General features: G+C 35.2%; 1 protein-coding gene across 1 annotated transcript in view; it reads right to left on the bottom strand.

Moving 5' to 3' along the window:
• The window catches only part of LOC145725381 (myosin-VIIa-like), a 51,803-nt gene that overhangs the window by 17,780 nt on the left and 20,423 nt on the right, over positions 1–13,600 (bottom strand). The window contains exons 14-20 of the mRNA XM_081974121.1: positions 7,375–7,597; positions 4,668–4,992; positions 4,353–4,608; positions 3,378–3,542; positions 511–696; positions 239–349; positions 20–186 (exon numbers count right to left, since the gene is read on the bottom strand). Of these exons, the coding sequence (XP_081830247.1) occupies positions 20–186; positions 239–349; positions 511–696; positions 3,378–3,542; positions 4,353–4,608; positions 4,668–4,992; positions 7,375–7,597 (1,433 nt within the window). The remainder of the gene's footprint in view (positions 1–19; positions 187–238; positions 350–510; positions 697–3,377; positions 3,543–4,352; positions 4,609–4,667; positions 4,993–7,374; positions 7,598–13,600) is intronic.

Raw genomic sequence — 13,600 nt, 5'->3', positions numbered from 1 at the left:
TTAACATTTAGGTGCATACCCGTAAATAACTACAAACTCTTTGGCCTTAGTGGCAGGCATTTTCCTTTTAACACAAACCAATTTTTGGAAGGCTTCAGATATTTTTTGTTCCCATTCTGTTAAATTACCTTGAGCGTGTCTCACCATATCGACTGGTAAAAATTCACCAATTCTACTATGCAACACCTAAAAAACACGAGTGATTAATCAAGTTTTTCAAAAAAAAATTGATATGTACTTTTGGATTTAGAGGTGCTCCTTCTTCAATATAAAATCCAGTTGCTATTAAAGTTGCTACATCGCCTTGCTGTGGACAGCGGTATTCTCCCGATTTCAGTCCTTTGAATATCTGAAAAAGTTATTCTAAATAACGTGTGTGTTTTGCTGTCATTCTAATGATTATTAGTATAAAAGGAATGAACAGGATATTTTTGTAACTTACTTTTGAATAATTGCTTCTTGTATGATATTGCCAAATTTAAGAAGAATTTTTTGAAAATGTAAACAAACCTGTTGATAAATCAAATCCGTTGCGACCGGATCAGCAGCAGCATCATGCCAGGGTGAAAACATTTCTTTCCTGAGAATCATTTTCCAAGGACTACTCTTTTCGTCATAACCCAATTCCTTAGAATATTGTTCGCATTGTGATATTGCGTCTAGAACATGGTCACCTTCACTACCCAAAGACATTACCTAGAAATCCATTATTGCAAAATACTTCTCTTTTTAAAGGCAGTTTTTCAATTATCATAAATGTCAAAGTAAAATGGGATGACGCATAGTATAAGTCATAAAACTATTAGGATTTAACAGAAACACTATGTATACTGTATACACAGAGTGTTTCTGTTGAATTCGGACTATTAGCTTGGACTATTTCGGTTATTTTGAATAGAATGGATTACCATAAACAAAAAAATAACTAGGTACAGGATAATTAAGAAAATAATATATTTTTTCTCCTTATTATTTACAATGAGGTTGCGTAAGTATAATTTTTTTATTTTTCATTTAAGGGTTTACGTTTTGGTATACATCAATTTACCATCAGAAAAACTGCAGCCAAAAATTAATGTAAAAAAAAACACAACCAACTGAATTTTAAATATTTTGAAGGTGTTTCAACCTGCGCGACCTCACTGTTTTATAAAAAAGGTTCAGAGTTCAAGTTTTCGTTGAGATTGCAGGATATCTCAGTTATTATTGATGCCCATATGCCTTGGAAATCGACTATGGTCGCTAAGGGGGTACATCAACGCATCCACAACTTATAAAAAGAATTGATGCCTGTTTCTTTGACACTTTTGAATGTGACAGATCAGGTGCAAAATAAGTCTAAACTAAACTTATCTAAGGTGTCCTTAACAAACCTCAACTTAGCTGGCTTTAATTTTACTGTGACATTTTGCGCATGATTTGTCACAGTCAAATGGTCTGTTCGCAGAGAGAATCTCCCACTAGTAATCAGTCATCCATTGGTCACAAGTCAGGGTACGTCATAGTCACGTGAGCATTCAACCAATAAAACTTGACATTTACTGTATCTGAGTTGGAAACCAGTCAGGGATTGCTTCTGCGAACAGACCTAACTACGTTGGTGCAATCCGCCATTAGAGACGTACAAATAAACCTTGTTGGTGTCATTTGGGTTCTGCAGATACAAGGCGTTCTGTATCAGTAGAGTGGAGAGGATGAGTGTAGATCCACAGCACTTAGGCCACATGTGACCCATTGTATATCCTCCCATGTCGTCCTTCTAGGTCACTGTCCATCCTGCCTTTCCCAGAAAGGTGGACAGGTCACTAGGGGACATCTCTTTTATGGGGGCAGGTGTGGGCCAAGACTCACCGAACACACACTCTCTTATTGACGATAACTCCGGACACTCGCATAAGACATGCCCGACAGTTTCATCTTCCTGTTCACACATCCTGCATGGAGGTGTGTCCACTAGCCCCATAGTATGGAGGTGTTTCCTTAGTTGACAGTGGCCAGTCAGAAATCCTACTGTTAAACGTAGGTTTTTCCTGGTCATTGCCAAATATTTCTTTCTTGTCTGGGTCACCCAAGGTGATCCTGGCAAGATTGCATCCTTTGATTTCATCCCATCTCTTTAGGGATTGAGCATGGGTGTAATACCCAGGTATTTTACCTCTTCAGAGAAGTTTAGTTTGCCTTTGAAGATTTCTGGAGGTTTTAAGCCCAATAAACTTCTTTTCCTGGTGAAAAGGACCATCTCAGTCTTGTCAGGATTGATCGACAGTGAGTGTTCCTTACATCATGTTTCTATTAACATATACATGGCGATGATGATGATGATGATGATGATGATGATGATGATACAAGGCGTTTTTCAAAGTTCTGCATTTTGGTACTCTTCATGTATTTTTGTTGTCTATTAAGATATCTAAAAAGTAAAAACGCATCTTTAGACAGTTTTTCCCATAGAATCTGGTAGCGTAGTTAGTTGTGTTTTTCCACGTGTCATACTTTTTGACATATACATAGACCTTTGGGGGAGGGACATCCGTTATATCATTACATATTTATTACATTCCACCTCGAACAAGAGTGGAAAATGTAGGGAACCACATTACCATTCTAAAATGGCTCATATCGCTAGGCAGAACAAAACAAGTTGGACAAGGTAGTTACTGCAATGGAAACCCAGACTTTCCAACAGAAGTATCGGACAACCACAGAAAAGATGGATTGACGACATCCAGGAAAGGATAGGAAGAAAATTGGTACCAAACAGCACAAAATAGGTTGGAGTGGAGAAAACAAATGGAGGCCTATGTCTGGGAGTGAATGAGCAAGGGCTGTTACAGAAGAAGAAGAAGAAGAATGCTTGTTGCCTAGCATTACCAGTTGTTGTTTAAAGCCATTGCGTTTAGTTAAATAGTATCCCCCAAAAAAGACTAGAGGAGTCTTGGGAGCCACTGCATCAATTTTAATGAAGCAGGAATATAAAATCGTGCAATTGCAAATGTTTGGTTTAGATTCGACCCAAAAAAATGTTATTACCATAAAACATACAAATGACAAATTATACTGTTTTTTTTTTAATTTGTTTGAATTGGTACCATTTTTTCAAAAATCCTCTCTTAAGTGCTTTGGGTTTTTGGAAAGGGCACATTAAACGTAATACAGGGTGTACCATTTAAGGAAAAAATCGAAAAAAGACTCGATCCACTAGATGACAAAACAATGTAATCCAGCGGTAAAATGTGACGTTTACTTCTTTATCTCTCTCACTTTCAAAGTCTTTATTTATTTAATTTTACTTACCTTTTTATTACATTGTTACTTCATCCCATTTTACTTTAAATTTTACCGCAATCACTTAGCTACTAAGTTAACTAAATACATACCTTGTCATAAAGTGTAATAAAGATAGAGAATCCAAACGAGTCTTTTAAGTTCAATATTTTAGAGATAGCACTAATCACTTCCTGAGCAGTGGAAGCAGAATCTATGTCAATATCCAGCAAAGCTCCATCAAGAAGTTCAATCTGGACTTGAACAGGATTTTTATTCTGTAACAATTTAAGACATTTGTGTTTAAATATTAATAGTATATTTTCTAATAAGTGTGGTAAGTAGGTTATTACGGCATGCGAGTGAAACTTTGAATCGAGGACGGTAATAATCGTATACCACACGTATTATCAATACTTTATCTACAACAATGCGGAAACTAGATTACACTTGAAATTCAGAAACATTTAGTATGACTCAGGCCTATGTTTTACTATTAAAATACCAGGAAAATGGGCCTGTCCCACAATTTTTTTTATTTCATAACTACAAAGACGGATTGAAAATATTATACCCGTATTTTTTTGTTTTCAAAAATATTAAGTCTAAATAGAAAAAAAATGACGATAAAAACTACATTAATCTCATGTTTAAAACGCCCGCCGCCGGTGACGTACTACACTATCAACCAATCAGCGACAAGAAGTGAAACAGATGGCGTGCAACAGCCAATAAAATCGCCCAGAATTACGTACGTCACATGCGCGCCAAAACAATCTTTTAAATTTAATGGACAAATTCAAACTAATGTAGGAACATTTACGACCATAATTTTTTCTTCAAGATTATGAAAAATTAGTTTTTTGGTCCTATTCTTTCGATTCCAGTCATTAAAACAAAAATTTATGATATGTGGGATAGGCCCATTGTTATTTACAGCAATAGCTTGACAAATCAAAAATAGCAATAACGTACACTTACCACACTGTTGCAGATCAAATTGACTATATTACAACTGAAAACTTATTGGTAAGACTTATTTTCTCAGCTACCCTTCCTGAGAAAAATTACGGTAAAAATCTACTTACTTTGTTTGCAATTAATTCCAAATACGTTGGAGGTTGAGTTCTACAACCGTTCTTCAAAGTTCTGTTAAGTCGCGCTTGTGTAAACGGCGCATATCCTGGAGGGCCTGACTGTAGAAAAGCTCTGAGGTAAGGTAGGAAACGTTCAGAAGGAGTGAAACACCCTACGCAGAGCGACAGTAAAATCCAACCGCGTGCATAAGATGCTCTGCTGTAGTTGTTAGTCAGCTGTTTGCAGATAATGCAAAATATCTCATCTCTATATAAAGTATCGTTGACATTACTAACCAAAGGCAAGATACTAGTGCTTAAACTAACCTTAGTTCGGACCTTAAAATTCCATGACCAATAATAAAATGCAACTTTTCTAAATTGTTGGATCGTCTCGTGTTGATCCATTCGTTGTAGCTGTTTAGGGCGAATGTGTCTTCGACCAATCCTCTCTTCATATCTTCCAGCAATTTGGTTTTCCTTTTCAGTGTCATGTGGAGCAGTTTCTGTCTGTCTGATTTCTTCATCGAGTTTTGTTTCTTTTCTTCTTGGACAATCTGTTGGTATTCCTTACGGTTTGCGAATCCGCGACTCAATGTTTGATTCAGTTCAGCCATCACCGGTATAACTTTGCCGTTTTCATTCCCTTGACCTGATTCAACAATGTTATGGAATACAATAGTATGTTGGGCATCAAGGAAGACAAAATCATTTTCACCAAGTCAATCAATACAAATTTTAGGATCTAGAGTCCGGATTTCTAGGGATTTTGCTTTTTGTAAATAATAAAAGCAACCAACATTGCTTTTTTGCTTTCTTCTTCTTATAATTTAGTTTTTTGTGCTTATTTGCTGCTATTTTTTGTGTGGTTTTATCTTGTATATTGAACGCTTCTGAGAGACAAAAACATACCAATTATCTGTTTTGCAAAATGGGAATCAATTTACAAATTTAAACTGACCAAATAATTTCCAAATGCTCCTGAAGTAGTCTAAAAAAATGTAATAACATTCCAAAACACTATAGAAGCTCCAAAAAATTCCGTTCAAAAGCTTTTAGGCCAGTCTAAAAGCTTCCAAATGCTTTTCAACTTATCAATAGAAGCTCTCAAAAGATTTCAAGGCAGTATAAAAGCTTCCGTATGCTTCTAGAGCAGTTTAACAGCTTTCAAAAGTTTTTAGAACCGTCTACAAGGTTTCAAATGTTTTAAAAGCAGTCTAGAACCTTCAAATGCTCCTAAAGTAGGTAGTCTAGGAAGATTTCAAAACCCTACAGAAACTCCAAAATGCTTCCTAAGCATTCGAAAAAGCTTCCAAACCGGTCTAAAAGTTTCCAAAAGCTTTTAGAACAGTCTTAAAGATTCCAAATGCTATTCAACTAGTCTAGAAGCTCCCAAAAGATATCAAAACAGTCTAAAAGCTTCCAAAAACTTCTAGAACCGTCTAAGAATTTCCAAATGCCTCTAAAGCATTCAAAAATCTTCAATATGCTCTTTAAACTGTCCAAAAACTCCTGAAGTAATTTAAAAAGGTTTTAAAACACTATAAAAACTCCAAAATGCTTCTCAAGCAGTCGAAAGCCTTCCAAAACAGTCTTAAAGCTTCCAAAAGCTTTTAGTAAAGATTTGAAAATGATCTTCAACTAGTCTAGAAGCTCTCCAGAATTTTCAAGGCAGTCTAAAAGCTTTCGTATGCTTCTAAAATAATTTAAAAGCTTCCATAAGTTTCTAGAACCCTCCATAAGTTTTCAAATGCTTTAAAAGCAGTCCAAAACCTTCCAAAAGCTTTTAGAACAGTATAGAAGCTCTCAAAACATTTCGAGACAGTAAAAGGTTTCACAAGTTTCTAGAACCCTCCATTTTTCAAATGCTTTAAAAGCAGTCCAAAACCTTCAATGCTTTTTAAACTCTCCAGAAACCATCCAAATTAGTCAAAAAGGATTTGAAAACACTACAGAAACTCCAAAATGCTTCCCAAGCTGTCAAAAACCTTCCAAAACCGTCTAAAAGTTTCCAAAAGCTTTTAGAACAGTCTAAAGGATTACAAATGATCTTCAACTAGTCTAGAAGCTCCCAAAAGATATCAAAACAGTCTAAAAGCTTCCAAAAACTTCTAGAACCGTCTAAGAGTTTCCAAATGCCTCTAAAGCATTCAAAAATCTTCAATATGCTCTTTAAACTGTCCAAAAACTCTTGAAGTAATTTAAAAAGGTTTTAAAACACTATAAAAACTCCAAAATGCTTCTCAAGCAGTCGAAAGCCTTCCAAAACAGTCTTAAAGCTTCCAAAAGCTTTTAGTAAAGATTTCCAAATGATCTTCAACTAGTCTAGAAGCTCTCCAGAATTTTCAAGGCAGTCTAAAAGCTTTCGTATGCTTCTAAAACAATTTAAAAGCTTCCATAAGTTTCTAGAACTCTCAATAAGTTTTCAAATGCTTTAAAAGCAGTCCAAACCTTCCAAAAGCTTTTAGAACAGTATAGAAGCTCTCAAAACATTTCAAGATAGTAAAAGGTTTCACAAGTTTCTAGAACCCTCCATTTTTCAAATGCTTTAAAAGCAGTCCAAAACCTTCAATGCTTTTTAAACTCTCCAGAAACCTTCCAAATGCTCGTAAAGTAGTCAAAAAGGATTTGAAAACACTAAAGAAACTCCAAAATGCTTCTCAAGCACTCGAAAGTCTAAAGGATTCCAAATGATCTTCAACTAGTCTAGAAGCTCCCAAAAGATATCAAAACAGTCTAGAAGCTACCAAAAAATTCTAGAATAGTCTAAGAGTTTCCAAATGCCTCTAAATCATTTCAGAACCTTCAATATGCTCTGTAAAAAATGAAAAAGTTGAACCCAAAAAAAGTAAAAAATGTTTCATCTCTGAAAGAGTTTTGTGCTTTTTTACAGATTTTTATGTTTCATTAGGAAAATAGTTGTGCTTTGTAAGCGCTTTTTTCACGATTTTAGTGCTTTTTAGCCGGACTCTAACCATCACTATTTAAGCTTGTTAAACTTTTCTAACGATAGACAGTCTTAAATACTTATTACTTCGTGGTTCCGGTAAGTCACCCATAAACCTCAGAACAGCAGCCCAAAGAGCCTGAGCAGCTAAAACATCGTCTGGCGTTGGCAATTCGTGTAAAGAACCCCTTGGTGGTTTTCTGGAATGTTGTGGTCCAGTGCCATGAGCAAAGTACGTAGCTGCATACTTGCGGAAGGTGTACTCTGACAAGTCCTCGCTCGTTTCCGGTAAATCATTACTCAACTGATCCTATATTAAACATACACATTTTATAACACATCTCAGAAAGTAAATATACAAAAAGCAAAAATATTTTCAAATACCTCAAAAGATATGTTCCAAAAATGAAGCAGCTTAACACAGTCATCGTCAATGTTAAGTTGAAAATTTAGCGGTACGACAAATGTGTTTTCGTTCGGTTTGAATATTTTCTTCATATTAACGCAAGTTTAATCACAATCACAGCAAAAGGTTTACTACTGTATTCAGATTAAAAAAATCTGAAAAAATTATCTCTTGCCATATCATCGCTTGCAAATCAATAACTGTGTAAGCATATTGTCGGTCGTGTTGTGGCACTTTATTTGTTAACTTGCGATGATCAGCCAAATACCTTCTAATAATGGTTGTATGAGAAAATGCGTAATATACAACATATCAGGAAATTAGGGATGCGTAAGAAAGCAAATACCTAAGTTAAACACAAAGTGTGGGAGTAATTGGTTATGTAACATTGTGATAATATCAGTTTTAATATTGCAGAAGCGAGAACTGTAGAGACAAAACTAAAAAAAGTAGATGCAAAAATGAAGGATAAATATACAGAGTATCCGATTCAGGAGCTCAAACATGAAGATTTCAGTTATCGGTTAATTTTGTGTTAAATTAAGGCAAAGTTGTACAATTTTTAGGTCCAATAACATATGTCGTTTGCCGTTTTTAATCTTATTAAACAGAAAAGATTATTGACATTATTACATTGGTAGGCTAAAAAGAAACACGTTAGATTGAAATAGCATTTAGAGCTGCGTCAAACGTCGTATCATCTGCGTACATATTTGACACAGCACGATTGTAGAGAATAAAAAGTGGCCATCACAAGTGTGCCAGCTTCTTGCAATTAGCTCACTCTCAAAATCCAGGAAATTTTTTTTTTTTTCAGTCAGAACTTTTGACATTTCAAAACAGCACGTTGTTGGGCTCCATATTGCTGATTTTTGCCCTATTGACTACAAAGACAGTTTTTTAGCCTCTTAAGTCAATTTTCCAAACTAAAGTCTTTCAATTTGTCTGAAAACTATAACGATTGACTACAAAGACAGTTTTTAAGCCTCTTAAGTCAATTTTCAAGACTAAAGTCTTTCAAATTGTCTGAAAACTATGACGATTGACTACAAAGAAATTTTTTTAGCCTCTTAAGACAATTTTCAAAACTAAAGTCTTTCAAATTGTCTGAAAACTATAACGATTGACTACAAAGACAGTTTTTAAGGCTCTTAAGTCAATTTTCAAGACTAAAGTCTTTCAAATTGTCTGAAAACTATGACGATTGACTACAAAGACAGTTTTTAATCCTCTAAAGTCAATTTTCAAGACTAAAGTCTTTCAATTTGTCTGAAAACTATGACGATTGACTACAAAGACAGTTTTTTAGCTTCTTAAGTCAATTTTCAAAACTAAAGTCTTTCAATTTGTCTGAAAATTATAACGATTGACTACAAAGACAGTTTTTAAGCCTCTTAAGTCAATTTTCACCGTTTTCAAGACAATTTTTAAGTTGTTGAGTTGGTTTTGGGTCTTTGAACGTAATAACTCAAAAATCAGAATTTTATAAGAGACACTTACTTTTAACTGAACTTTGAAGGATTGTATTTTCCCATTTGTCAGGAAAATGATATAATGTAATATGTCAACTTATTTTTTGATGGTCTATCGAATGCTGATTTATTGACATTTAATACTGGACCACCCTGTATAATTGTTCAAAAAGTATTAAACTTTATAATGTTCAATCTGGAATTTAGAGAAGAGACAAAATTTTAGAGAATTGTTGCCATTACCCCACAACACATTTCTATACTTAATAATATTTCTGCAATTGAAGTGACAACTTAAAATCTGTTAAAAGAACACCAACAAGTATTAAATAGGCATAAATCAATTTGAAAACAAGAGTATACAGAAAGTCAACCCACACAAACATCTAAACTACAGTTAAAAAAGATATTATAGACAAAAAATAATTATTTGTAATAACGAATAATTTGGTAAAAAAAAAATCAGACAAAAAGAACAGGAAACTTTGCCATTGGCGAATTCATTGCAAACGCAAACAGCACATTCAGGAGTTTCCCAGAAAGAAGAAAATCTAGGAAATGCAAACGCAAGGAATGACATCCTGAACATCACGATAACCAGGAATCTGATGAGGAGCAAGTATTAATATTGGTTTGGAACAAAAATTCTTCCGGCTATAGCCGTACCTTGCTGCAGCTGGAGACCAGAAGCCATCACCTGCAGATAAACCGAGAGACATCAACTCATTGTCGTCCAAAAATGGGTCAGACCAAATCAACTCCAGGAAATCTTGCGGGATCTCAACGTCCGAAAGAAACCAGGATGAAAATAGACAACATTGCCCTAAGGAATCTGCCTGGATGAATATTGTCAACGCGACACTTCGACTAGACACTTTCCTGATGGAAAAGAGTCGATGTTATCCTGTTTTCGAAACCATAAAAGGACAATTTATTTTCCCAGAATTACCATCTTTGGCATCAGAAAAACGTGACAGAAATCACCATCTACAAGAGGCTAGGAGAGGACTTGCACGTCATCCCCGAAGCACAATTAGGAGAATGCTATCTAAGGAACTCTTTGGATGACGTATCACAGTTGGATCGAATAAGAAAGAGGCAATAGAAGCCGCCTTGTTGGATGTTTTTAAGGCCTTCAACAAGGTTTCATATAACTCTTCTGATCAAGATGCTGGACGCCATCTTTACCTTTTTTTTAATTTCCACAATCCTCACTTTTGACTGTTTTGAAACTTCGTTTACGAGATAATTGAGTTACTACGTTCAAAGATCCAAAACCAACCTAACCCAACTTAAAAATTGTCTTGGAAACGGTGAAAATTGACTTAAGAAGGTTAAAAAATGCCTTTGTAGCCAGTTTTCATGGTTTCCAGACAAATTGAAAGACAATAGTTTTGCAAACTGACTTAGAAACCAGTAAATTTACTTTGTAACGGTGAAAATTGGTTTGAGAGGTTTGTAACCAGTTTTCATAGTATTCAGACAAATTAAAACACTTTAAGTTGAAAAACTTTAGTATTGAAAATTGACTTGTAGACATGAAAAACTACTTTCTCTAGAATTTTTGACAACAAATTCACACATTTAAGCCTTGAAAATTGACTTGCACACCAAAAAAGCTTAAAATTTGCATTGGAAATAAGTTTTCATAATTTGAAACACACACACAAAATAGTCTTAAATACAGATATATTATTATACAGGATATTGCCATTAGATTCATGAAGACTGACTTGAAGACTAACTTTTTAAGTTTTTTTACTTTGCTTTTAGTCTTGATATCCGGACTGTTTTAATTTTAGTGAGACAGAAGTCCGAAAAATAAATGAGTAACTCCTCTCAACCAAACATTTTTTTTCAGTCAGAACTTTTGACATTTCAAAACAGCACGTTGTTGGGCTCCATATTGCTGATTTTTGCCTTAATTTAACCGATCTCATATCTCCTTATTAACTGGAATTCCCATGCTTGAGGTACTAGACCTGTATATGTGTTGATGACCAAACAACTATGTTAGTTTGACATATCAGATGGAAACAGAGAAGTGACGTTCTGAAGAAAAATGTAGATTAAGAAGAGAAAAGCCCAAAGAAAGGCTCCAAACACACTCACATTCAGAAAAAGAGCCTGAGAACAGTGCAGGAAGCTTTACAAAGAAAAACGGCAGTACAAATAGAAGACGAGATCATAGCCGTTACTCGCCACTAACGTAGCAGTTTGTAAAGAATTTCTAAAGAAGATTCTATAGAATTCTTACAAAAATCAGTGCTCCTGCTAAGAAAGATCGACTTAGCCATCCTCAACACCCAAATGAAAGGCATCTATAAAGAACATCGAAACCTATGGAAGGTAGGTATGTAAAATAGATGATTAAACATGTTGCCACTAAAATGAACAGTTTTTTGGTGTTGAAGCCTAAATCAATTACTTAAACTACTCAGGTCAATAAGGTTGCAATTCCAACTCTCGCGTCAAAGTATAACAAGCATAAACGTTAGGTCTAGGAAGAAAGTAGCTAAAAGTGAGAGCCCAGATAAAGATGCTAAAAAATATAGTCAAATTGACCACGAAACTACTGATGTTGTAGAAAAAGTTGCCGAGGTAGCTCCAAAAAGTTCAGCAAACACAGAGAAAGAAGTTGCCAATCACAGTGCAGAAGTTATTCAAGAATTGTCCAGATTATCAATTTTCTGAAGTAACCACAGCCCCATCCAAAATCACTGACAATTCTTCATAATCACAAACAAACGTCATCATCATCATCACTATCAGCTATACGTTCGTCCACTGCTGGACATAAGCCTCCTGTAAAGATTTCCATCTCCCTCTATCCTGTGCTGCATTTAACCATCAGTTGGTATGGATGCGCTCCAGATCATCTGACCAACAAGTGGGCGGTCTGCCTCTGCTGCGGAAGGCGTGGTCTCGCTATAGGTGACCCGCCCAGTTCCATTTTAGAGTCGATACTCTTGTGATGGCATCTGTTGGCACTTCTCCTTCTCACCTCTTTGTTTGGAACTCTATCTCTCAGGGATAAACATTATTCTTTCCATGCTTCTTTGCGCTACTCTTATTTTATTCGCGATGTTCTTTGTTAGAGTCAGTGTTTCTTAAGATGTAGCTCAATCTTCCAAAGGCTGCCCATGTAAGACATATTCTTCAGCCAATTTCGCAGGCTTGATTATCCCTTCCCAATCGAATCTCGTGGCCTAAGTATTTGTAGGAGTATACTTGCAGATTTGTCATGAACTTTCTTTTGCCTATATTGATTTTCAGCCCAGCCTCTCTGGATGCTAGGCTTTGAGATCATTTGTAATTAGTATCAGGTCATCGGCAAAGCGAAGGTGAAGTTTTTTTACCATTAATGTTGATGCTGAGGTTCTCGATGTTTGTGCGTTTGAATATGCACTCTAAAAGGTTGATAAATAATTTGGGGGAGATGACCTCCCCTTGCCTCTCTCTATTTGGAAGCTAAGAGTATCTTCATGAAGTTTAATGACAGCATTTGCGTTCTTGTGTTGCTTAATGATGTCGATTTAGCGATGGTCGATTCTGCAATCAGCGAGGACACTAAGCATGTTATGGTGGTCTATTTCAAAATCTTTTTCATAGTCTACAAAAAAGATGATCATTTGTGCCATAGCCCTTACGACATCCTGCCTGCTCAATAAGGTTGGTAAAGATCGAGTTTAGCTGTCAGCCTTTTGGTGATTATTCTCATAAACAGCTTATATATCTGCGATAGCAGACTAATTGGTGTGTAGTTTTCTATTTGGGCTATATCTCCTTTCTTGTGTAAAAGTATTATGACTAGAGTCCGGATTTCTAGAAATTTTGCTTTTTGTAAATAATAAAAGCAACCAACCTTTGACATCTAATGTGAACGATTTATGCAAAAACGCGTCATTTGACAGACTTTGTTGATGCTTTTTTTGCTTTTTTCTTCGTTTTGTGCTTATTTCAGTTTTTTGTGCTTATTTACTGCTATTTTTGCATGATTTAACTAGTTTTTTACAAAACAAGCTTTTCAAGTTTTTAAAAATAAACTAAACTAATAACTGCTTTGAAAAAAATTGCTATATTGAGATATTTGAAACGACAAAAACATGTTGCAAATGAAGTATCAATTTAAAAAATTTAACCTAACCTAACCTAACCTAACCCCCTTATATAACACTTACAAAGCAGCCTAGAACAGTCTAAAAGCTTCCAAATGCTTTCAATTTATCTAAAAACTCTCAAAAGCTTCCGTAGGCTTCTAAAGCAGTTTAACAGCTTCCAAAAGTTCCTGAAACCGTCTAATACAAGGTTTAAAATGTCTTAAAGGCTGTCCAAAACCTTCAAGGCTCTTTAAACTGCCCAAATACCTTTCAAATGCCTCTAAAGTAGTCTAAAAAGGTTTTAAAACACTACAGAAACTGCAAAATATGTCTAA

The sequence above is a fragment of the Ips typographus genome, linkage group LG2, assembly GCF_016097725.1.
Source record: "Ips typographus isolate SLU linkage group LG2, UJ_Ityp_2.0, whole genome shotgun sequence".
Lineage (NCBI taxonomy): Eukaryota > Metazoa > Arthropoda > Insecta > Coleoptera > Curculionidae > Ips > Ips typographus.
This window is presented reverse-complemented; position numbering and strand designations above follow the sequence as displayed.